Raw genomic sequence first — 25702 nt, forward strand, 5'->3', positions numbered from 1 at the left:
CTGCTTATTTAACTTCTATGCAGAGTACATCATGAGAAACGCTGGACTGGAAGAAGCGCAAGCTGGAATCAAAATGGCCGGGAGAAATCTTAATAACCTCAGATACACAGATGACACCACCCTTATGGCAGAAAGTGAAGAGGAACTAAAAAGCCTCTTGGTGAAAGTGAAAGAGGAGAGTGAAAAAGTTGGCTTAAAGCTTAACATTCAGAAAACGAAGAACATGGCATCCGGTCCCATCACTTCATGGGAAATAGATGGGGAAACAGTGGAAACAGTGCCAGACTTTATTTTTCGGGGCTCCAAAATCACTGCAGATGGTGACTGCAGCCATGAAATGAAAAGACGCTTACTCCTTGGAAGGAAAGTTATGACCAACCTAGATAGCATATTCAAAAGCAGAGACATTACTTTGCCAACAAAGGCTCGTCTAGTCAAGGCTATGGTTTTTTCCTGTGGTCATGTATGGATGTGAGAGTTGGACTGTGAAGAAGGCTGAGCGCCGAAGAATTGATGCTGTTGAACTGCTGTGTTGGAGAAGACTCTTGAGAGTCCCTTGGACTGCAAGGAGATCCAACCAGTCCATTCTGAAGGAGATCAGCCCTGGGATTTCTTTGGAGGGAATGATGCTAAAGCTGAAACTCCAGTACTTTGGCCACCTCATGTGAAGAGTTGACTCATTGGAAAAGACTCTGATACTGGGAGGGATTGGGGGCAGGAGGAGAAGGGGATGACAGAGGATGAGATGGCTGGATGGCAACACGGACTCAATGGACGTGAGTCTGAGTGAACTCCGGGAGTTGGTGATGGACAGGGAGGCCTGGCGTGCTGCGATTCATGGGGTCGCAAAGAGTCGGACACGACTGAGGGACTGAACTGAACTGAACACCTGCCACCCCTTACAGTGAACAAGGAAACAGGATTTGGCCCACAGATGGCTGAGGTGCATAGGAAAGAAAGCATTTCAGTGAGCCCAGAGGCTTACATCTTTTACATAGGGTGCTAAATTCCTTAACTTGACACCTGATTTTTCTTACCTCACAGTAATCTTTGATGTTCTGACTACTTGCTTCCTTTGTTGCAAACTTGGATATAGCCTGACTCCCCCTCCCACTGAAGAAGGAATTCGTAGGGCCTGGACTCCATCTTAGGCCTGTTCATGCTGATCATGCTCAGCACCTTTCCAATGGACTCTGAACTCTGTGTTTAGTGCCTATGAAAACAACAGAAGGAGACGACGCCCTCCAGACAGGGGAACCTTGAAGATCGTATCTAGATTACTCATCGCCTAAGAGAAAACACGCACTGATCACCCCTTCCTCCAGACAGGCCATACATTTTTCTGTATCTATCGGAGTGTAACCTTGGGTTTATTGATTACTGGCTAACTGTTTGACTGTTTGAGCACACAGCATGTGAATGATGGGGTGACTGGGACTGTATTTTCCTTGGTTTATGTAAGTCTCAAGGAATTTGGAGTGGTGGGTTCAGACACGAACACATGGGGTATAAAAGATTTTCACAAATGCCGGTTGGGGTCCTTGGCTAAGAGGAAAGTCTGCTTTGGGCCCGCCGGTGTAATAAACTGCACTCCACCGTCTGCACTGTCCTTCTGAGTGAGTTTGTTTCCAGGAACGCGTGGCTGCAACACCGCCTCCTTGGAGCCGTTTTCTCAGCGCTACTGAGAAGCTGGCTCCCGGGCTTGGTGTCCTTAACATTCCTACCAAATAGAACAATTCTCTATTTACAGGTTGTGACTATTTTCTAGTCGACAGGTTCCTTCCTAACAGCTTCACACCCCTAAATTATTTGAGTTGTTTGTGTCCCCAGCACAAGGGTCCCAGCACAGAGTAGGTGTTCAGGAAATGCCCAAGGGATGAGAGAGACTGAGGCCATCTCCGGACACACGAAGGGGGAGAATTTGGGGTCCCCTCTGTGCTCAGAGCCCTAACCTTTCTATTTGGGATGGGCAGGCGAGGTGCAGCAACCACCATACCCTTCAGCCCTGACCTGGGTCCTGTCCCCTCCCCCATCCCACTGAGTCAGGCTTCTAGAATCCCCTCCCATCAGGAACTGGTGGGGATTGGCCAGAACCTGGCGGTGAGTCACAAAGCCGCCCTGATACCAGCGCCCCAAGGCTGGCCATTCAGGCTGGTGTGTTCAGCTTCAAGGGTAGGTGAGTGAGGCTGGTGGTGGGCTTAGTAAGGGTGGGTATGTGGAGACCTGGTCATTCTCCCAAGGCCCCCAGGGCCTTCAGGGTCCTCCTGGGCCTTCCAGGCTGCTCTGAGAGGTGGGACAGCCCCACAGCCCCTCACAGCAAAGATGCAAGGGGCCCCCAAAGGCCTGATGGTGAGTTTGTCTGCCTTGGGCACCCAGCCTGGAGAACCTATCACATTTTCTTGGGAACCTGGGAAGGTGGTCTTTGCTCTGCTGCTGCTGCTGCTAAGTCGCTTCAGTCTTGTCCAACTCTGTGCGACCCCATAGACGCCAGCCCACCAGGCTCCCCCGTCCCTGGGATTCTCCAGGCAAGAACACTGGAGTGGGTTGCCGTTTCCTTCTCCAATGCATGAAACTGAAAAGTGAAAGTGAAGTCGCTCAGTCATGTCCGACTCTTAGCGACCCCATGAACTGCAGCCTACTAGGCTCCTCCGTTCATGGGATTTTCCAGGCAAGAGTACTGGAGTGGGGTGCCACTGCCTTCTCCAGGTGACACTAAATGGAGACCCAGAGGGGTTACTCAGAATCGCCCAACTGGCCACTCAGCTCATGTGTCTGTGGCTCTTACTCCTTCTCATTTCTCCACATCCTGTTTCTGTCACCCTGTCCTTCCTTTGTCTCATTCTGATTGAGTTTATGGAACAGGCTGAATCATGCAGTTGAGGAAACCTCAGAACCTGAGATGGAGAAATTCAGATCCTGAAGTTACCATCTCCAAGTTCTGAATGCTGGGCCACATTCATCCATCCATCTGTCGGTCCATCCATGTATCCATCCTTCCATTCATTCTTCTATTTATCCGTAAATCTCTCTGTTTTAAGAAAATATTTATTTGGCTGTGCTGGGTCTTACCTGCGGCACTCGGGATCTCCGTCTTCCTTGTGGCATGCAGGATCTTCAGCTGAGGCATGCACACTCATATTTGAGGCATGTGGGATCCAGTTTCCCAAACAGGGATCGATTCCCGGGCCCTCTGCATTGGGAGCACAGAGTCGCAGTCACTGGACCACCAGGGAAGTGTCCCATAAGTATATCTGGGACACCTACTATATGTACTGTTCTAGACACTGGGACTCAAAAGCAGACAAAGGGCCCTACCTGGTGGTCAGCTCCCAGTCTAATGGGGGAGGCAAATAAGAAACGATATAAAGAAGTAAGACATGGTATGCTGGCTTCTCTGGACCTTCGTTTCCTCCTCTGTGACATGGAGACAGCGACCGTGCAGACCCCCAGGGGAGCCAGCCTCAGGCCACTTTGCCCTTATGAGTCAGTTCCCACTGATGCCCATTGTGCCTGGGCCTGGCCCATCTTGGGGCCAGATACTCAGACCATCACACAAGTGAAGTCAAAATGTCTAGTGGGAAAGGAGGTGGTGCTTGGGTCTTTGAAAACGAATTGATTGTGATCATCTCTGTCTTAAGGTATTTAGTCCATTACCATCCGAGTGATTAATATGATTGAATTTAAATACACCATTTTACTAGTGTTCTTTCTGTAGTCCCTGAATTTTATTCCTCCATCCCCCCTTCTGCCTTCTTTTTTTTTTTTTATTATTGGAATCATTTTTAGAATTCTATTTTATTTTCTACTGCCTTTTTTTTTCCTTTTTAGGGGCTCCTCAAGGAATTGTAATCCTTAACAAAAATCCCTAAATGATAACTGAATTAGAGTTACTGTTGTTCTACTTCATCTAAAATGTAAAAATCTTCCAACCGTGTAGGTCCTTTTACCCTCAACATTGTTGTTTATTCTCTACTTTTCATGTGAAATACATCTGCTGCTGCTAAGTCACTTCAGTCGTGTCTGACTCTGTGCGACCCCGTAGACGGCCTCCTACCAGGCTCCTCTGTCTCTGGGATTCTCCAGGCAAGAACACTGGAGTGGGGTGCCATTGCCTTTTCCAATGCATGAAAGTGAAAAGTGAAAGTGAAGTCGCTCAGTCGTGTCTGACTCTTAGCGACCTCATGGACTGCAGCCCACCAGGCTCCTTGGTCCATGGGATTTTCCAGGCAAGAGTACTGGAGTGGGGTGCCATTGCCTTCTCCGGTGAAATACATCTACATAGAGTATTGATGCCGAAAGACCATGTGTTAATCTTTGCTTATACTGCCATATGTGTGTGTGTTTTTTTTTTAAGATGAAAATAATAGTCTTTCCTTATTATGTGGGTATCTATCATCCCTTATGTATTCTTCATTTCTCCCCAGATATGTCTCCCTCAAGTATGATTCTCCTTCAACTTGAAGAAGTTTCTTAGCATTTCTGCTCTAAAATCCTTGTCTGATAATTACAAGAACTGGGCCTCTTGGGGTCACACTCCATTGATAAACTTTTCTCATGAGAATGTTTCATTGTCTCGAGTTTATTCAAACTCATTTGTCGCCATTTTGGATTATATCCTAGACATTGCAAATGTTAAGTTGCGGACACTCTGGATACTGTCATAGTCTTCCAGAAGTATGGGTATTTTTGTTTTAGCAGGATAGCAACTTGGACTCTTTACCACATGCATCGCAAACTTTTTTCCTAGTCTCTCGTACTTTGGCCTTATTTATGGCATCATTAGGCATACATTTTTTTTTTTTTTGGTCTTTATGATGTCAAACATGTCTATCTTTTACAAAGCTTTTGGGTTTCCTGTTTAGTTTCTTAAGAGCTCACTGACATACACACATAATAATAAATGTTCTTATAATTTTTCAAGTCATCTGAATTTTTTAGAATATGGTATGAGGTAGAGGTCCAAGCATATGTTCTTGCAGATAGATTGCCCTGTACCATTTATTTAAACACAGAATTTCCCTCTCCTGAATTTAAATACATTATATCATTGGTATTTTGGTACACTGGTATTAATTTCTGGTTTCATTTTTCTGTCCCATTGGTCTATGTCTCTAGTCACAGATGTGAACCATACTGTGATTATGATGGCTTTTAAGTCTATACATCTGACGAGTCAAAGTTTTCTTATTACTGTTATTTTTTCTGATCTTTTGGGCTACTCTCACTTACTCTTCCGTCTGAGTACTGAAATTATTTCAGTATTTCCAAAACACTCCACATTGAGATTCTAATCGGACATGAATTATGGTCTGTGAGTTGTGACATTGTGTAATAATTGTTATAGGAATTCTTTCTTTCTCCTAAACTGGTGGTACATCAGGTGCTAGGGTGCCTGTAGTTTGTAACTTGCTTTTTCTTTTTTAATTTGCATTTTTTTCTTTGTTTTTAGTTTTATTTTTTAACTTTACAATATTGTATTGGTTTTGCCATATATCAACATGAATCTGCCACAGGTATACATGTGTTCCCCATCCTGAACCCCCCTCCCTCCTCCCTCCCCGTACCATCCCTCTGGGTCATCCCAGTGCACCAGCCCCAAACATCCAGTATCGTGCATTGAACCTGGACTAGTGACTCATTTCAAATATGATATTATACATGTTTCAATGCCATTCTTCCAAATGATCCCACCCTCGCCCTCTCCCAGAGTCCAAAAGACTGTTCTATACATCAGTATCTCTTTTGCTGTCTCGTATACAGGGTTATTGTTACCATCTTTCTAAATTCCATATATATGCGTTAGTATACTGTATTGGTGTTTTTCTTTCTGGCTTACTTCACTCTGTATAATAGGCTCCAGTTTCATCCACCTCATTAGAACTGATTCAAATGTATTCGTTTTAATGGCTGAGTAATACTCCATTGTGTATATGTACCACAGCTTTCTTATCCATTCATCTGCTGATGGACATCTAGGTTGCTTTCATGTCCTGTCTATTATAAACAGTGCTGCGATGAACATTGGGGTACACGTGTCTCTTTCAATTCTGATTTTCTCAGTGTGTATGCCCAGCAGTGGGATTGCTGGGTCATAAGGCAGTTCTATTTCCAGTTTTTTAAGGAATCTCCACACTCTTCTCCATAGTGGCTGTATTAGTTTGCATTCCCACCAACAGTGTAAGAGACTTCCCTTCTCTCCACACCCTCTCCAGCATTTATTGCTTGTAGACTTTTGGATCGCAGCCATTCTGACTGGCGTGAAATGGTATCTCATAGTGGTTTTGATTTGCATTTCTCTGATAATGAGTGATGTTGAGCATCTTTTCATGTGTTTGTTAGCCATCTGTATGTCTTATTTGGAGAAATGTCTATTTAGTTCTTTGGCCCATTTTTTGATTGGGTCATTTATTTTTCTGGAATCGAGCTGTAGGAGTTGCTTGTATATTTTTGAGATTAGTTGTTTGTCAGTTGCTTCATTTGCTATTATTTTCTCCCATTCTGAAGGCTGTCTTTTCACCTTGCTTATAGTTTCCTTTGTTGTGCAGAAGCTTTTAAGTTTAATTAGGTCCCATTTGTTTATTTTGGCTTTTATTTCCAATATTCTGAGAGGTGGATCATAGAGGATCCTGCTGTGATGTATGTCAGAGAGTGTTTTGCCTATGTTCTCCTCTAGGAGTTTTATAGTTTCTGGTCTTACATTTAGATCTTTAATCCATTTTGAGTTTATTTTTGTGTATGGTGTTAGAAAGTGGTCTAGTTTCATTCTTTTACAAGTGGTTGACCAGTTTTCCCAGCACCACTTGTTAAAGAGATTGTCTTTAATCCATTGTATATTCTTGCCTCCTTTGTCAAAGATGAGGTGTCCATAGGTGTGTGGATTTATCTCTGGGCTTTCTATTTTGTTCCATTGATCTATATTTCTGTCTTTGTGCCAGTACCATACTGTCTTGATGACTGTGGCTTTGTAGTAGAGCCTGAAGTGAAGAAGGTTGATTCCTCCAGTTCCATTCTTCTTTCTCAAGATTGCTTTGGCTATTCGAGGTCTTTTGTATTTCCATACAAATTGTGAAATTATTTGTTCTAGCTCTGTGAAGAATACCGTTGGTAGCTTGATAGGGATTGCACTGAATCTATAAATTGCTTTGGGTAGTATACTCATTTTCACTATATTGATTCTTCTAATCCATGAACATGGTATATTTCTCCATCTATTAGTGTCCTCTTTGATTTCTTTCACCAGTGTTTTATAGTTTTCTATATATAGGTCTTTAGTTTTGTTGCAATGGTGAATGGAATTGTTTCCTTAATTTCTCTGTTTTCTCATTATTAGAGTATAGGAATGCAAGGGATTTCTGTGTGTTGATTTTATATCCTGAAACTTTACTATATTCATTGATTAGTTCTGGTAATTTTCTGGTGGAGTCTTAAGGGTTTTCTATGTAGAGGATCATGTCATCTGCAAACAGTGAGAGTTTTACTTCTTCTTTTCCAATTTGGATTCCTTTTATTTCTTTTTCTGCTCTGATTGTTGTGGCCGAAACTTCCAAAACTATGTTGAATAGTAATGGTGAAAGTGGGCACCCTTGTCTGTTCCTGACTTTAGAGGAAATGCTTTCAGTTTTTCACCATTGAGGATAATGTTTGCTGTGGGTTTGTCATATATAGCTTTTATTACGTTGAGGTATGTTCCTTCTATTCCTGCTTTCTGGAGAGTTTTTATCATAAATGGATGGTGAATTTTGTCAAAGGCTTTCTCTGCATCTATTGAGATAATCATATGGTTTTTATTTTTCAATTTGTTAATGTGGTGTATTACATTGATTGATTTGTGGATATTGAAGAATCCTTGCATCCCTGGGATAAAGCCCACTTGGTCATGGTGTATGATCTTTTTAATGTGTTGTTGGATTCTGATTGCTAGAATTTTGTTAAGGATTTTTGCATCTATGTTCATCAGTGATATTGGCCTGTAGTTTTCTTTTTTTGTGGGATCTTTGTCAGGTTTTGGTATTAGGGTGATGGTGGCCTCATAGAATTGCATTTTTCATTTAATGTATGCTCTGATTATTTGCTTACCTCATTACACATTCCTCAAAATCACTTAAGAGTATTTTGGCCTCTATATGAAGGTGATGCAGAGAGAAAAGCCTCCAAGAGATCTTTTGTCTCTTTTCCTCGCCTTCATGTAACTCCTTTGGCTTTTGTGTGATATTTGTTCCTGTGAATTGTAGAGTTTTGGACATCACTATGAATTTTTTTTTTTCTCATTTCCATTTGCAGCTCATTTTTTTGTATGCAGCCATGTGCCTTAGGAATGATGGGATATATATATACATACATGTGTTCTGTATGTGTATACAGATATGCTTTTAAAAATTAGAATCTCTTGGATCTTCTAACTGACAATTTCTGCTAAGCTCTCTTTTCAAACATTTACACTGATTGTCCAAGTCCTTGTTATCTTGCTTTTGCTGTAATTACCAAAAATAATGATACCCACAGCAAGGGTGGGCAACATCTTTCTCCCTCCTTTAGCAAAACTGACTTTAGAATTTCATTGTAAAAATGGCATTTGTTATGGTTTTGTGGTTAGACTTACCATTTTTAGGTACTATCTTATCTATTTTTAAAAATATTTATTATAAATAGCTATGGGTTTGGAAAAGTGCTTTGGGGTGCTATTTGGAAAATGATATGGCTATCTTTTAAAGTCCTAGATGTAATGAATTACCTTGGGAATCTATAGATACTGAACTAATGTTACATCTTTAGAATAAATCCTACTTGGGTATAGTATTATTCTTCTGATAACTGGCCTTTTTTATAGAGTATTTGCATCATATCTGTTGGTGAGAGCTAGATTTTGATAACGTTTTTCTTTTTTCTTCTTTTTTAAAAAGGATATTACAAAGTTTTTCTTTTCCTTTTTTTATGGTAACTGGTGGGTCAGACGGTAAAGCATCTACCTGCAATGCAGAAGACCCCGGTTCGATCCCTGAGTCAGGAAGATCCCCTGGAGAAGGAAATGGCAACCCACTCCAGTACTCTTGCCTATAAAACTCCATGGATGGAGGAGCCTGGTGGGCTACAGTCCATGGGGTCACAAAGAGCTGGGCACGACTGAGTGACTTGTTGGTTTGTTTTTGAGGTATAGTTTTCTTTTTAAAGAAAAGTTTTCTCCCAGTTTTATTGAAATATAATTGACATACAGCACTGTGCAAATTTAAGGTGTATGGCATAATGACTTAGGTACATCATGAAATAATGATCACAAGAAGTTTCATGAACATTGGGACTTCCCTGGTGGTCCAGCAGTTAAGTCTCTGAGCTCCCAGTGCAGGGTTTGCTGATTTGATCTCTGGTTATAGCTCAGTTGGTAAAGAATATGCCTGCAATGCAGGAGACTCCGGTTTGATTCATGGGTTGGCAAGATCCGCTGGAGAAGGAAAAGGCTACGCACTCCAGTATCCTGGCCTGGAGAATTCCATGGACTGTATAGAACACGGGGTTGCAAAGATTTGGACATGACTGAGCGACTTTCACTTGCACTTGGAGAATTAATCCCACGTGCTGCAAGTCATGGCCTTAAATAAATAAATATATAAAAGAAAAAAATGTTTAGTGAACATCCATCATCTCATATAGATACAAAATAAAAGAAAAAGAAAATTATTTTCCCTTGTGATGATAACTCAGAATTCACTCTCTTAAATCTTTCGTATACAACATACAACAGTATTTTTAAATCATGTTGTACATTACATCCCTAATATATATTTATCTTATAGCCTGAAGTATGTACCTCTTGACTGTCTTCATCCACGTCCCCCTCTCCCTACCCACTCCCTCTGGTAACCGCAAATCTGATCTCTCTTCCTATGAGTTCATTTGTTTTTGGCTACAGCACAAGGCACGTGGGATTTTAGTTTCCCGACCAGGGACTGAACCCGAGATCCCTGCAGTGGACATGTGGAGTCTTAACCCCTGGACCACCAGAGAAGTCCGTGTTGTTTGGTTTTGAAGTGTAATCGACACACAGTGTTAAGTTAGTTACTGGTTTTCAATTTAGTAATCTGATGTTTCTGTGCATTAAACCACAATCACCATGTAACACTGTTTTAAAATACTCCATCATTCTTTCTATGTTTGAGTGAAGGAGTGAGGGAGGCCAGGTCCCCACATCATATCCTCCTGCCAGCTTGACTAAAAGGCCAAATTCTAATGTTTTAAGTTAAATTTTGTTTATTAAAGTACCCCTTGAGACTACTCCTCACACACACACACACAATCACTTGTCAATTTAATTGTTGATCCTTCCAGATTTTTTAATGTCTATTCCAGTGTGTGTGTGTTGTGTGTGTTTGTATTTTTTTAAAAGTCAAGTCCTGGGACCTCCCCGGTGGTCCAGTGGTTAAGAATCCACCTTCCAACGGAGGGGATGTGGGCTTGATCCTGATCGGGGAACTAAGACCCCATATGCCACGGGGGCAGCTGAGGCGGCACACCGCAGCTACTTAGCCCACACGCCCTAAGTAGAGAAGAGCCTGCCTGCCACTCTAAGACCTGATGCGGCCAAGCACGTGAAGAAAAGAAAAAGGTCAAGTCCTGTGCGCTTGTTGTTTATAACTCGCATTTTTCATTTAAGCTATGCTCTGATTCTTTGCTTATCTCCTTACATATTCCTCATCATCACTTATGAGTATTTTGGCCTCTATATGAAGGTGATGCAGAGAGAAAAGCCAGGCCATATTTTCACAATCCAAAGAAACCTACGTGACTGGCCTCCCAAGCCCGCCCATGTCCCCTCTCAATCACCTCATTTCTGTATTTATTTTATTTCTTGGCTGTGATGGGTCTCCCTTGCTACGCACCGGCTTTCTCTAGTTGCCGTGAGCAGGGGCTGCTCTCTGTTGTGACGCGAGGACTTCTCATCGCGGCGGCTCCTCTTGTTGTGGAGCACAGGCTCTAAGTGTGTGGATTTCAGCAGTTGCGGCACACAGGCTTAGTTGCTCCTTGGCATGTGGGAGCTTCCGGGACCAGGGATCAAACCCGTGTCCCTTACCTTTCAAGGTGGATTTTTAACCACTGGATCACCAGGGAAGCCCCTGTCTAGACTTTCAATAGCAGAGCTTAATTTCTTCTCTTCTCTTTTGTATGTCCTATAACTGGAGGAAACAATTTGTCGTCTTTTATGTTCAGGTTCTTTCACTCAAAACAATGTATGTGAGATTCCTCTATACTGTTGACCGCTTTCTCACTGACATGTCAAATAAAATGCATTGATTTATAAATAGGTCGATATTTTTAATTCTATTCATTTATATTAATATATTGATAGATATACAGTTGACTTATTCATTATTCTGTTGATGGACATTTGGATGGTTTCTGGTTTGGGGTGAGTGTAAACACTTGAACCTCCTGAGTATATTCATCTGAGTAGAATTGATGACTTGTCTTCAAGATAGAGATCCAAGTGGTTGTAACTTGTTTCCCTTTTAAATTTTACCTATTCTGGTGGATCTGGACACCATTTCTTTTTTAAACCCTTTCTTTTCTTTTTTAAAAATATTATCTGACTGTGCCCTATTTTAGCTGCAGAATGCAGGGTCTTCAGTCTTCCTTGAGTCATGAGAAATTTTAGTTGTGGCTTGTGGGATCTAGTTCCCTGACCAGGGATTGAACCCAGGCCTCCTGCATTTAAGCCACCTCCCTGCTGAAAAGCATTGTTGTTTTCAGTTTTGACTCTCATAAACAATACGGTGATAAACATCCTTGAGTACCCTTCCTTATGCACTTGTTAACTGATCCCCTAGCAATCACCTTTTTGGTTATTTCCAGGGTTTTTTTTTTTTAGGTACAAAATAACACTGATACATATCAAATCTATAACCAAATGGACCTACAAGATAACACAGGGAACTATGCTCAATATCTTGTAATAACCTATAATGAAAGAGAATGTCAAAAAGGAACATATATGTGCCTCCCCTCACGGTCCAGTGGCTCAGACTCCAAGCTCCCAGTGCAGGGGACCTGGGTTCAATCCCCAGTCAGGGAACGAGATCTCATATGCTGCAGCTGAAGCCCCCAGGTTCCACAGATAAGACCTGGTGCAGCTAAATAAGTAAACTAGCACAAATAAATATTCTAAGGAGGAATATAGACATGTATATATAACTGAATCACTTTGCTATATACCTGAAACTAATACAACATTGTAAATCAACTATATTTCAATAAAAAAAATTTTTTTAAAGGAATAAACTTCCTTGCACATTCAGTTTTGGACTTAAAATTCTTTGTTTTTGATGTTTCATTGTTAATCCAAAGACATGAACATGGAGGAAATTCACTGACAGTCATAGCCAAAATGCCATTTTTTAAAAAAAAGATTTATTTATTTATCTGGATGCACCAAGACTTAGTTGAGGCATTTGGGATCTAGTCCCCTGGCCAGGGATCGAACCCAGGTCCCCTCCACTGGACCCAAGAATTAGCCACTACATTAGCTACTAAACCACCAGGGAAGTCGCCCAAAATACCAATTTTTGATGGTGGCTTTACCCTACTCTTTGACGTGACTGTTATTTCTCTAGTTTTACCTCTGAATAAGTGAACTTTGCAGTAACAAAAAAGGTTTTGTTTTGTTTTTTAAATAGAATTTAGTTTTTTGGGGTTTTTGGAGTTTTTTTTGGTTTTCACATCTCTTCATTTTGGTCTTGGGGACAGAGTCAGCCCAGGGCAGTGTTGCTGCACATTGCGTGGGATGAAGGGCTGAAGGCTGCTGCTTCTTGCAAGCTGGCTTCTGAGACTGCACCTTCTTCTCCTGCTCCTCCTCCAACTCTATGATCTTCCAAGGTATGAAGTCTGTGGTCCCAGCCAGAAGGGGGGACTCCTGTAAAGAAAGTGTCTTATGCTCCAGGGCTGCCTGAGTGTCTGAATACTCTGCACCGGGATACTTCTGAAATCTAGTCACCTCTTCGTTTTTTCCTGTACCCATCCTTCCATCTGTCATTGATCTATCCATCATCTATGTTATCCCCCATCTGATCCATCCAGCCATTCGTCAATCCACCTCCTTTTCATTGATCTCTTTACCAATTCCTTTACCTTTCGTCATTCACTCACTCATTTATCTACTCATTTCCATCTATTCACTCACCCACTCATCTATCCTCCATCCCTCTATCTATGCAACTATCCTGCTACTCAGACACCCATCCATTTATCTGTTTATGCTCTCATCCATCCATCCATCCATGCATCCATTTCCTTATTTACTGATCTGTTTGCCCATTCATTCATCAACTTCATTTACTCACCCATTTTCAGCCCAAACTCTCTTATCTGTTCCTCCAACCCATCCAATATTCATTCGTCCACTAATTTATCCCTTCAGGATCTAGTCATCCATCTATCCATCCAACCTTCAATCTGCTCCCCTATTCCTTTTCAGCCAAGCTAGCCACTCAGAACATCTACCTTTTCACAACTGGGAGCCCAGGCCCTGTGCCTGAGATGCGGCCCCAGAAATGAGTCAGGCTTGGTTCCTACCATCTAAGAATTCAGAACACCATCAGTCAGTGGGAAAAAGCAAATCACACCATGCACACGGACACAGGCAGGATATTTCCAAAACAGTATGATCAGTGCTGTCCTTATAGTGTGTTCCAGATACAGAGGAAAGTTGAAGAGCAGGTAGGTGGTCAGGCGTTCAGGTGAGAATGTGCCCTGTGTGCTGATGTCGAAGTAGCCACAGGATGATGTGGCCTGGGTACGAAAGGGCACCCGGGCATGTGACTGGGAAGGAGTACCTGCCAAGTGGAGGAGGAAGATGGCAAGATCCCAGGAACGAGAACATGTAGGTTCTGCGGGTGAGTACCCGCCCCCGCTAGGAGGCCTCGTGTCTGCATGACGCTCCTCCCTGACCACCTCCCTACTGCCCCCCACAGGCAGAGCCGACCCGCCTAGGAACCAAGACAATGCAGCAAGCAACACAGCTACAGGTGTCACCCAGTGGGCAGAGCTCCTATCAGTCCATCCCCAATTTCCAAGATAGAATGGGGACACTGTGTTCACAGCTACAGGCGTCACCCAGTGGGCAGAGCTATCAGTCCATCGCCAATTTCCAAGATAGAATGAGGACACTGTGTTCACAGCTACAGGCATCACCCAGTGGGCAGAGCTCCTATCAGCCCGATCCCAGTCTCCCAGACAAACCGGGAACACTGCATCCACAGCCCCAGAGCGAACCCCCTGCCTCCAAGGAGACCCTTCTGGAACAGCCTGACAAGGACAAGACGGTGGCTCGTCGTGTCCCTCGCCTCCGCGCTGTGGTGGAGAGCCAGGCCTTCAGGAATGTCCTGGTGGATGAAATGGACATAATGGTGTCCCGCGCAGCCACCCTCATTCAAGCCTGTTGGAGGGGGTACCGCCTCCGGCAGAAGCTTATCTCGCAGATGATGGCGGCCAAGGCCATCCAGGCGTCCTGGCGACGCTTCAACACCAGGCGCCTCCTCCGGGCTGGCAAGGCGATGGAGAAAAAAGCGAAGGTGGAGGAACGCGACATCCCTTACCACCCGCCCCAGCAGGTGCGGTTCCAGCATCCGGAAGAGGGCAAGTCCCTTCTGGCCCAGCCCACCATGGTGAGCAAGGAGACCCAGTTCCCTTCCTCTGACAGCCTGGCCGCTTATACCCACCAACCGGCCCTTTTGCAGTCCCAGGGCATGTCACCGTCTGGGACGTGCTCTGCCGGAAGCCCCAGCGTCACCTTCCTGCCACACCAGACAGTCGCCATCAAACTTCCATGTCCCATGAGTCTCGATGCGAAGTGCCGCCCATGCCTGATGACAAGAACCGTCAGAAGTACCTGCCTTGTCCAAGTAGAAGGGGACCCAATGAAGACCAAGCAAATAACTTCCAGAGCCAACAAGGCAGGAGCCATGGGGCCACCACCATCTGCAAGGTGCGCCCAGGCAGTTCAAGGACAATTCAAGACCCAAACCCAGGTCCACACGGAAGCAGAGGTCCTCAAAATGCCACCTCAGACAGGCCCAGCGCCTGTGATAACCAAGACCCTCGCCCAGCCAGGGCCCACTATGACCACGAGCAAGACTCCCTTCCAGATGTACCCGGCAGCCACGATAACCAAGACCTCGCCCCAGCCTTGCCCGGTGCCCATGGTAACAATAGCCAAGACCCCACCCCAGATGTACCTGGCAGCTGCAATGGCCAAGATTCCACCAGAGACAGACCCAGCAGCCCCCATGACCAAGACTGCGGCCCAGACATGCCCGGCGGCCACCATGATCAAGGCTCCACTCCAGTCGTGCTTGGCAGCCATGATGAACAAGACCCTACCCCAGCCATGCCCGATGTCAACTGTCACAATAACCAAGGCCCCACCCCAGGTGTACCCCCAAGGCCCGGTGGGCAAGATCCCACCTCAGATGTGCCCACCAGCCACAGCGACCAAGACCCCACTCCAGTCATGCCTGGCGGCCATGATGAGTAAGATCCAACCCCAGCCATGCCCAGTGCCCATGATAACCATCACCAAAACCCCACCCCAGCCCTGCCTGGTGACCCAAGGGACCAAGACCCCAGCTGCAATGCGACCAACAACCTCCATGACCAACACTACACCCCAGACACGACTGGCAGCCACGATGACGAAGGCCCCACCCCAGCTAGGCCTGCTGGCCTCGATGATCAAGTCTCCAACTCAGACACGGCCTGCGGCCACAGCGACCAAAGTCCCGCCCCAGGCGTGTGCAGTGCCCTTGCTGACCAAGACGCCACCCCAGACGCACCCAGCACCCACGGGAACCAAGACCCTACTGCAGACATGTCAGGTGGCTACAGCGACCAAGACCCACTCTCATCAGATGCTCCAAGGAGCCACGGTGGCGAAAACTGCTCCTCCCCAGACACGCCTGGCGGCCATGATCACCAAGACTCCAGCTCAGTTACGCTCAGTGGCCACCATCCTCAAAACCCTGTGCCTGCCCCCGTCAGCAGCTGGAAACCTCAAGCCTCCGTTTTCAGCAGCGGCGACAGCTGGAATTTCCGACACCTCATCCCACATGTGTCTAAGTGGACCAAAGGCCAGGGCCATGGTGAACGCGAGACAGGCGACCAGGGCGGTCAAGGTCTCGTCCCGCTCATATTTGACAGAGGGAAAAGTGAAATGCTTTCCCCCGTCACATCCGGGGGCTGGGGCTCCCAAGCCTCCAGCCAGGCCTCCTTTGGAAGGCGAGAAAATCAAGGCCTTCTCCCAGAAACAAGGGAAAACGGAAACCACGTCTGACACCAGTATGGCCATGGAAATGCCCGGGGATCTGACCTGGGCAAAAGTGGCGAGCGACAGGAACAAGTGGGCACATCCGAGGACGGACATCTTGAAGGTTCAGTCCCAACTGTATGGGCCTGCGAGAACCGCTGGGGCGCCTCTGAGCACATGTCTGCCTCAAGCGCAACTGGCCCCTCGTTCAACCACGGGCTCGCCTCAGGCCCGTCTGCTGGCCGAGCTGACTAAGGCCCTGCCCCAGGAGCACGTGGCTGCCAAGTTGACCATGGCCCAGGGCCAAGGATACCCACAAGCCCAACCCCCGGCCGCCGTGGCCCAACCACACCTGAGTGTGTGTCTGTCTAAGACGCCGTCCCAGGCACACCTGCCCGCCAAGCTGATGAAGGCGCAGTCCCAGGCACAGCTGACCACAGCAGTGATCAAGGTACAGTCCCAAGGGCATCTCCCCACCGGATTGACAAAGGCGCAGTCCCAGGCCCAGCTGGTCACAGATACAGCCAAGAGCCTCTATGCAGCCCACCAGGCTGCTGAACTCAGCAGCAAGACGCAGTCGCAGCCACTCCTGGTGGGCTTCAAGGCTTCCACCCAGCCCTGCCAGCACATTGGCGCTCTGCCCCGAGCCAAGCCAGAAGACAGACTGACCCAGCTCCCATCCCACAGCTACGTGCAGGGCAAGGCCACCCTGGGCCTGCACCAGGGGGCCTCTGAGACCCAGAACATGCTGGTGCCTCTGCTGGCCTCTGCTGGCCACACCACATGCAACGCTGAATCCTGGGGGGACAGCAGGGCTGCCCGGGCCCAGCCATCAACCACCAGCGCACCCCCGCCCAGCCAGGAGGAGCTAGCGGCCTCCCAACTCGCCTCCCTGTGTGCTGAGCTGGCCGCCGTGCTGGGCTCGCAGGAGGACCTCCGCGCCCTGCTGGCCAAAGCCCTCTCCCAGGGGGAAGTGAGGGCGGCCCTGAACCAGGCCCTGTCCAAAGAAGTCTTGGGAGCCACAATGGCCAAGGCCTTGCCCCAGGGCATCCTGGGCACGGTGCTGGTGAAGGCGCTCTCCTGGGGCGAGCTGGGCACCAGCCTGTCCCGCGCACTGTCCCGGGGCGAGCTGACTAAGGCCATTCAGAGCAGACTGGCGGACGTGCTTAGCAAGGCCCTGACGGAGGAGGAGCGCGCCACCTTGAGCCAGGCCCTGTGTCAGGGTGAGCTGGGTGCAGTCCTCAGCCAATCTCTCTCTCAGGCGGCCCTGAGGTCTGGAGTCGGCCTCCCCAAGGCTGCCTCCAAAACGATGGGAAGTGGGATGACCGTGATGCCGGCCCCCGTGGAGGAGGACTGCAGGGGGAGCCTGTCGGCCGCGTGGGGGCCCAGCCTGGGCCCCATGAGACTACAGCCCAGCAAGGTTAGGGTTCCCTGGGGTGGGGCCTGGGAGGGTTTTGTCACAGGCTGGCCGTCCGGGCTCTTGGAAGAGAGGGGGGATGGGGCTATGCTCGGGGGGTCACCCTGCTCATCCGTGGTCTCTGTAGGTGCCTCCTTGATTGCTGGGGTGATGACCATTCACCAGTATCCCCCTATTTCTGCCCCGGGTCCCACTCTGTCATGGGAGACGGGACCCAGCAGAAGCCCCTTAAATCTGTACCTGACCCTCAAGAACTGTGAGGAAAGAGTGTGCCTGCACCCCAGGGTGAGTGAATTGGCATCAGCCCTCGGCCCAATGGTGAGTGATGTGGACCCCAACTTGTCCAACATGCCCCACCAACAGCCGGCCTCCGGTCTGTGGCAGCCACTCCTTGCCAATGGCGTGGGCCCGAGCACCAGCCAGCCGTCACTGGCCACTGGCAGCTCAACCACAAGCACCCACAGTCCACACGTGGTCAGCAGGGTGGCCCCACACACAAGGGCATCCCCAGGGGAGTGCAGGTTAGCACCGGGCAAGCTTCCCAGCACCACAGGTCGTGGGAGCGGCACCCACTCCCACAGCTGTGCCACCAACTATGGGGGTTCTGTTTGCTGGTGTCAGCCCTCGGGGATCAGCAGGGCATCCCCCGGTGGGGGCCAACCCCAAGGGGCCAAAGTTCCACAACAGCTACCTGTGGTCCCCGAGGAGACCGTGCAGAGAACACGGTCCCCGAATCATAAACGAGGCTGCAGGGGCCCTAGGCAGGTGACCAAAGAAGCGACCCCAGTTCCGCCACAGGCCGCCACAGTGAGAAAAGCACAAGTGCATGCCCCCAAGGCCTGCGTCATAACCCCAGGTCCCTGGCCCGGCTCCGTGGCTCCTGGTCGTTGCTGGGCACCCAAGCGATGGGGTCAGGTGGATCCCAGTCTGTTCCAAGTCTCCCCAGGCAATAAGCTGACACCCACCCTTTCCCGAACAGCCATCCCTGGGAAGGAGAAGAATCAAACACGGGGTAGCCTTTCCAGGGCACATGGCCCACAGGAGCGGATAACTGGCCATATACCTAGTGAACTGGTGGCCAATATGCCACAAGGTCCAGACAATGACCTGTCCAGAAGCTTCTCCCAGGGCTCCACAGGCTATGGCCTAAATATGAGCAATTCCCAGAGCTCGCTGCGCAGCTGCGGCTCACTCGGCCTTTCCACCATGTCTGTGGCCAGCATGGCCGCTGTTGACCTGGTGGACGAGGAGGCCTGGGAAGCCAGCTTGGACAGGGACTTTGATCTAGATGCTCTCCTCTCCACAGAGGCCGTGGAGAGGTCCCAGGGACCCAGGAGTGTGGAAGAGACTGAGGGAGCAGGTTACAGGCACCTGGCCCCAAGCCTCCATGACCAGTCTTCTGTAGACTCAGAGCTGATCCCCATTCTACAGCATAGCTCACTGGCCAGTCGCATGACACTGAGTGTGCACTGGGACTCAGAGGATGAGGAAGACATGTCCTCAGATCAGAGTTCCATGAATCTGAAGGAGAGTTTGTCGCAGGCACCCTATGGGACTGTGTTGACCAGAAGTTTGTCATCGAGTAACATGGTCCCTACTGTCTATCAGCAGCCGGCTGTGGCTGGTAGGTTGACCTCATGCCTATCTCAGCCTGTAGTAGCCAGTAAGGTGGCCTCAAATCCAGGCCAGCTCTCTATGGCCAGTAGAATGACCAGCAGCCTATCTGAGCCATCAGTGGTCAATAAGGTGACTCCCAGCTTAGGCCAGATGTCCAGGACCAAGAAGGTGTCCCTCAGCCTAGGCCAGCCATTGATGGTTGAGGGGTGGTTCCCAGCTTTTCACAGCCACTGATGGCCTGCAGACTGGCCCTGAGCCTCGCCCAGCCATCTATGACCAGTGGCGTGGCGTCTAGCCTCACCCAGCCGCCTGTGACCAGTGGGGTGGCCCCTAGACTAGCCCAGCCACCTGTGACTAGTGGGGTGGATCCCAAGCTCAGCCAGCCACCTGTGACCAGTGGGGTGGCCCCCAGCCCTGCCCAGCCACCTGTGACCAGTGGGGTGGCCCCCAGCCTCGCCCAGGCACCTGTGACTACTGGAGTGGCCCGCAGCTTAACCCAGACATCTGTGACTGGTGGGGTTGTCCCCAGTCTAGGCCAGTCACCTATGAGCACTGGGGTGGCCCCTAGCCTAAGCCAGCCATCTTTGACCTTTGGAGTATCTGCCTGCCAAAGCCAGCCATCTTTTACCAGTGGGATGGCTCCTAGCTTAGGCCAGCCTTCTATGACTTGTGTGGTGGCCCCCCGCCTAGCGCAGCCATCTGTGGCCACTAGGGGGACCCCCAGCCTGGCCCAGCTACCTGTGATGAGTGGTGCAGGTTGTGCTATGAGTCAGCCGAGTTGGGCCCCTAGGGTGAGTCCAAATCTACCATCCTCGAGGGCGAATGCAGTGACTCCCAGTCAGCATTATTCGTCCTTTGCCATTGAAGTCACCTCGGGTGCACCATATGCATCAGTGGCTCATGGCGTGGGCCAGGGTCTGAGCCAGCCAGCCGTGTCTGCTAGGGTGGACCCACGTCAAGATCCTCTGACGGTCAGAGGAGTGGCCCCGCATCCCCAGGTCCCTGAGTTCAGCGAGGTGGCCCTGGGCTTTCATCAGCTGCCTGGTATTGGTGGGAGGCACCCAAGAGTAACGGAACAACCTGCTGTCATCGTTTCTGCTCCAAACCTCTACCAGGCGCCTGTGGCCAGTGGGGAGGACTCTTGTCTAGGCCAGGAAGCCAGTGTGTCTCTGTTGAGGGGCATGTCTGTGAGCAGATCCCAGGGTGCCACAGCCTCCGAAGTGCTCCCAGATGTGTCTCAGGGGACTCTGGCTACTGGCATGTTCCTAAGTATGTCTCAGGTACCCATGGCCCCTGGCAGAGCAGGGAGGGTGGGCCAGAGGAGTGTGGCTACCGCCATGGGCCCAAGCCAGTCTCAGATGAGCAGGGGCATGGCTCCCATGACATCCCGTGCCTCTGTGGCTGCTGCCCCTTTGCCTCATGAATCGGCCAGGATGGCTCCTGGCTTCTCTCAGGCTTCAGTGTCCAGTAGACTGGGTGTGAGTTCGTCTGAGTTTTCCGTGACCAGTGTGGGCCCCAGCATATCTCAGGTCAGCATGGATCTTCCAGTATCTCTGGACCACCGGTGTCCTTCTGTGTCCACAATCTCCAGCAGTTACCAACAAGCTGATGTTATCAGCCAGGAGCCTGCAATGGGCATGCCCAGTGCTGTGGCCCCAGGTTCTATAGCCGGTGGCATGGCCTCTACTCTCCCCCCAGGGTCCATGATCAGAGGCATGGGCCAGAGCCTTCCTCCAGGGCCCATATTGAGTTGTGTGGCCCCCAGCCTTCCACCAGGTTATGTGGTCAATGGTGTAGTCCATACTCTTCCCCCTGGGTCCATGATCAGTGGCGTGGGCCTGAGCCTTCCCCCAGGGTCCGTGATCAGTGGTGTGGGCCTGGGTCTCCCCCCAGGGTCTGTGATCAGTGGCCTGGGCCTAGGCCTTCCTCCTGGGTCTGTGATTGGTGGCGTGGGCCTGGGCCTTCCTCCTGGGTCTGTGATTGGTGGCGTGGGCCAGGGCCTTCCCCCGGGGTCTGTGATTGGTGGCGTGGGCCAGGGCCTTCCCCCGGGGTCTGTGATTGGTGGCGTGGGCCAGGGCCTTCTCCCGGGGCCTGTGATCGGTGGCGTGGGTCAGGGCTTTCCCCCAGGGCCTGTGATCGGTGGCGTGGGCCAGGGCTTTCCCCCAGCGCCTGTGATCGGTGGCGTGGGCCAGGGCTTTCCCCCAGGACCTGTGATCGGTGGCGTGGGTCAGGGCCTTTCCCCAGGGCCTGTGATTGGTGGCGTGGGCCAGGGCCTTGCTCTAGATCCCATGAGCAGCAGTGTAGTCCAGGGCCTTCCTCCAGGGTCTGGGGCAACTGGCATGGCCAGAACTGTGCCTATGAGTTCTGTGGCGACTTCAGTGTCCCCCAGTCTGATTGCAGCATCTGGCAGTGACGGGAAGAAGCAAGGTCTCTCGGTGAAGCTGTCAGCTAGTCTAAGTGCTCCGGACCTGCTCTTAGATTCAGTGCTAGGTGCAGTGGACTCCAGAATCCCTCCTTGTCCTGTGAACTCTACTGTGGACACAGCATCTATGCCTGGGGGACTGAGTCAGAACCTAGTTCTGGAGCCCATGGCTAGTACAGCCAGTCCACCCTCCACAGTCGGAGGCGTGGCCCCGAGCCTTCCCCAGGGGTCCCTGCTGATTGGAATCTCTCCTCGTCCATACCATGGGGGCCTGGCAGGGGAAGGGTCCACAACCACCTTGCAGGCATCCCATCCCCCTGGCCTGGCTCAAGCTCCCCTCGAGGAAGCTCCTGGCATGGCTGGTGGAGTATACCAAGTGCCTTCGGTTCTGCAAAGAGCCTCCCAGTTGAACCAGGCCATTGGGGTGGTGACGGCATTTGAGACCACAGATCCCAAGACTGTGATGAGGCCAGAGGACCCAGGCAGGGCTCCTCCCCAGGGGTCCGTATCCAGGCAGGGGTCCGAAGTCCTTGCGGCAACCCCATGGATATACCATAGTCCCCTGGCAATAGACACTGACTACAGCCAAGAATTCCCTGTAGAGAATGAGGCTCTTCCCAAAGACCAGAGGCCGCTATTGGAGGAGGTAGCTCCCGGCCAAGCTAAGTCAATGCCCAGCAGTGTGGCCTCTGTCCTTCCCCAGTCGCCGAGTCTTGCCAAGCCCTCCACGGTCAGTAGTGGCACCCCAACCCTGCAGCAGAGGTCAGAGACCAATTTGGTGGCCCCTGGTTCCCACACTGCGGCTGCCAGCCCCAGTGTGCAGACGGTGCCCATCACGGGCACTGGGGCCCCACTGGCTCGCCCGCAGACTCCAAGCTCTCACACTACACTCCGGAGCCCCTCGGCTTATCAAAAGGCTTTGGTGGCTCATATACTGCCTCAGAGCCCCTCAATGACTCCACCAGTCCCGTGGGATCATGGCTTCTACTGGAGTCTCAGGGTCACCCAAGCCGACCCATGACAATACTGCGGCCACCGGTCTACACCCAGGGTCTGTGGCTTGGACGGGGACCCCAAGAACTTCCCGGAGGTCACAGCCACGTGTTTCACCTCATCCATCCCTGTTTAGAAAGCTGACGTACAGTGGTTTCCAGAAGGAAGCCATTCCCAGCGCACCCCAGAAGACAGCGGCTGGTGGTCTGATTCAGAATGGCCACAGGCCCCTTGGCCCTAGAACATCCTTCAGGTCCATGCATGCTATTTCTGTACCAGAAAAGCCAGACAGTTCTGCAGCTGGGACTGTGCCCTCCGGTCAGGAGCAGCAGGATGCCCCCAAGTCCTCGCAGAAATTTCCTAAACATTCCCTGCATGCACCGCCAGCCTTAACGCCAATAATCCACACTAATGAGCTGGCACAGGGCATGGCCAGCTCTAAGCAGAACCCTGGGATTCGGAGGGTGTCTCTGGGTTATGAGTCTTCACCGAGGGGTTCCCGGCGGCCCCTTTTTAGGCAGGAGTTGCCGCAGGCGTCTCCAATTTCCCTTAGCTTCATGGCTCCTGCAGAGAGTCTCAGGGCATCCGAGACTCCCGCTGGCATTCTTGGAACTTCTGTGACTCCTGCTGAGAGTCTCAGGGCGTCCCTGACGCCAGCTGACCATCTTGGGGCATCCCTGACTCTGGGTGACAGTCTTGGGGCGTCCCTGGCTCCAGCTGACCATCTTGGGGCATCCTTGACTCCGGCAGACAGTCTTGGGGCATCCCTGACTCCAGCTGACCATCTTGGGGCATCCCTGACTTCAGTAGACAGTCTCGGGGCATCCCTGACTCCAGCAGACAGTCTAGGGGCGTCCCTGACTGCGGCTGACAGTCTTGGGGCGTCCCAGACTCCAGCTGACCATCTGGGGGCGTCCCTGACTCCAGGTGACCAACTTGGGTTGCCCCTGACCCCAGCTGACAGTCTCGGGGCATCCCTGACTGCAGCTGACAATCTGGGGGGGTCCCTGGCTCCAGCTGACCATCTTGGGGCATCCCTGACTCCGGCAGACAGTCTTGGGGCGTCCCTGACTCCAGCTGACCATCTTGGGGCATCCCTGACTCCGGTTGACAGTCTCGGGGCATCCCTGACTCCAGCAGACAGTCTCGGGGCATCCCTGACTCCGGCTGACCATCTCAGGGCATCCCTGACTCCAGCTGACAGTCTCGGGGCGTCCCTGACTCCGGCTGACAATGTTGGGGCATCCCAGACTCCAGCTGACCATCTGGGGGCGTCCCTGACTCCGGCTGACCAACTTGGGGTGCCCCTGACCCCAGCTGACAGTCTCAGGGCATCCCTGACTCCAGCTGACAATCTGGGGGCGTCCCTGACTCCAGCTGACCGTCTTGGGGTGCCCCTGGCCCCAGCTGACAGTCTCGGGACATCCCTGACTCCAGCTGACAGTCTCGGGATGTCCCTGACTCCCGCTGTACTCCAGGGCCCGGAGGACACTGCCATGTCTGGTGGCCAAGCGAGGAATTCTACCATCCCCAGCATAGCAGTTGGGCCCAGGGGCAGCACCGTGGCCCCTGGCAGCGCTTGGGAGCCAGCTGGGGGCACTGTGCCCTGGGATGTCGTGGGCAGCAAGGCAGCGGTGGACCCCAGACAGCCGAGGGAGTTGGTGGCGTCAGTGCAGGCTGTAGAGAAGATAATCATCCACGCGGCGGTCATCATCCAGGCGTGTGCACGAGGCTTCCTGGTGCGCCGTACCATCAAGGTGTGGCACCAGTGGGCCATCATCATCCAGGCTGCCTGGCGTGGCTACTGTGTGCGGCGGGACCTGGCCCGCCTCTGCCGAGCTGCCACCATCATCCAGGCTGCGTGGAGAGGCTTCGTCATCCGCCAGAGCCGCACCCAGCAAATGCTGCTCCAGAACGTGTGGGCTAAGACCAGCAGTGGGGCTAGGACGACGTCTGACCACCGCTGCTTCCAGTCCTGCCAGCCCCATGTCTGTGCTCTCTGCCAGTCCCTGACCTCCGGACTCGGAAGCCCACCCAGCGTGGTGATGCTTGTGGGTTCCAGCCCCCGCACATGCCACACGTGCGGCCACACGCTGCCCACCCGGGTGGTGCATGGCACGGGCCGGGGTGCTGCCAGCCAGGCCGGTGTGCCACGGGGCTGCCTGACCCAGTCAACCGCCCAGAGCCTTCGGCGGCCACCCCATCATCAGACCAAGGCGGCCACGGCCATCCAGTCTGCCTGGAGGGGCTTCGTCGTGCGTCGTCGGCTGAAGCAGCAACAGGACGCAGCCAAGATGCTTCAAGCCACCTGGCGCGGCCACAGCACCCGGGCCTCCCTCACCACGGACGCGCTCCTGGGGCCAGCGGTGTGGGACAACTCACGACACACTCAGTGGCCAGGCGTCTAGGACCTTGGCTTACTGGTGGGGGGATGCCAGGGGAGGGGCCGCGTGGCTCTCTGGGTTTCATGAATAAAGCCCTCCACAGCCTGGATCTTGGCCTCCTGTGCGTGTGGGCGTCTTGGGCATGGTGTGGGGTGGGCATCTGGGGGCCCTAGAACATCCTGGACTGGAGGGGTGCAAAACTTTCAGCCACGCTGCAGGCACCTGGGGTCTGTGCCTGGAATCTGGACCCTAAGCCTTCTGCGGAGGTCAGGGCGGCCAGCCTGGACTCACTTGTGCCACCATATTCATCCAGGGCGAGCAGGGCAGCGTCCAGTCAGTTGTGGACAGAAGCACCCCAGAAGCCATTGTCTGGGGGGCCTGACTTGGAATGGCCACCATGAGGCCCTTGTTCCTAGAAAATCCTAGAGGCTTCCAGCCACATCCTGACTTGGGGGGATGCTGGGCCACCCTCAAGGGGCCCCAGTGTAGGTGAGAGAGAGAGCTGGACGCAGGTGGGATCAGGGACACGGCAGAGGGAGGGGCCTGGGGGCACCCAGAGAGGGCAGCCTGGCCAAGCGGAGGGG

General features: G+C 51.1%; 2 protein-coding genes across 2 annotated transcripts in view; both read left to right on the forward strand.

Annotated features, from left to right (window-relative positions):
* Positions 1 to 25702, forward strand: part of CIST1 (colon, intestine and stomach enriched 1) — a 44342-nt gene that overhangs the window by 13181 nt on the left and 5459 nt on the right.
* LOC618787 (uncharacterized) lies at positions 1433 to 25195 on the forward strand. Its single transcript, XM_059888857.1, has 10 exons — positions 1433 to 2176; positions 12733 to 12861; positions 13956 to 19525; positions 19600 to 19754; positions 20010 to 20110; positions 20318 to 20588; positions 21018 to 21809; positions 22074 to 22201; positions 22445 to 22567; positions 22707 to 25195. The coding sequence occupies exons 3-10, from the start codon at positions 13986 to 13988 to the stop codon at positions 25140 to 25142; spliced, it is 9546 nt and encodes a 3181-aa protein (XP_059744840.1). The 5' UTR covers positions 1433 to 2176; positions 12733 to 12861; positions 13956 to 13985; the 3' UTR covers positions 25143 to 25195.

Source organism: Bos taurus, chromosome 7 (assembly GCF_002263795.3).
Source record: "Bos taurus isolate L1 Dominette 01449 registration number 42190680 breed Hereford chromosome 7, ARS-UCD2.0, whole genome shotgun sequence".
Taxonomy (NCBI): Eukaryota; Metazoa; Chordata; class Mammalia; order Artiodactyla; family Bovidae; genus Bos; species Bos taurus.

Coding starts and splice junctions, on each gene's coding strand:
- LOC618787 (XM_059888857.1), top strand. CDS start 13,986: ATGCAGCAAGCAACACAGCTACAGGTGTCACCCAGTGGGCAGAGCTCC. Junction 20,589..21,017: donor GGCTACTGGCATGTTCCTAA/GTATGTCTCAGG, acceptor CTCTCCCCCCAG/GGTCCATGATCAGAGGCATG. Junction 22,568..22,706: donor CCAGCCCCAGTGTGCAGACG/GTGCCCATCACG, acceptor TGACTCCACCAG/TCCCGTGGGATCATGGCTTC.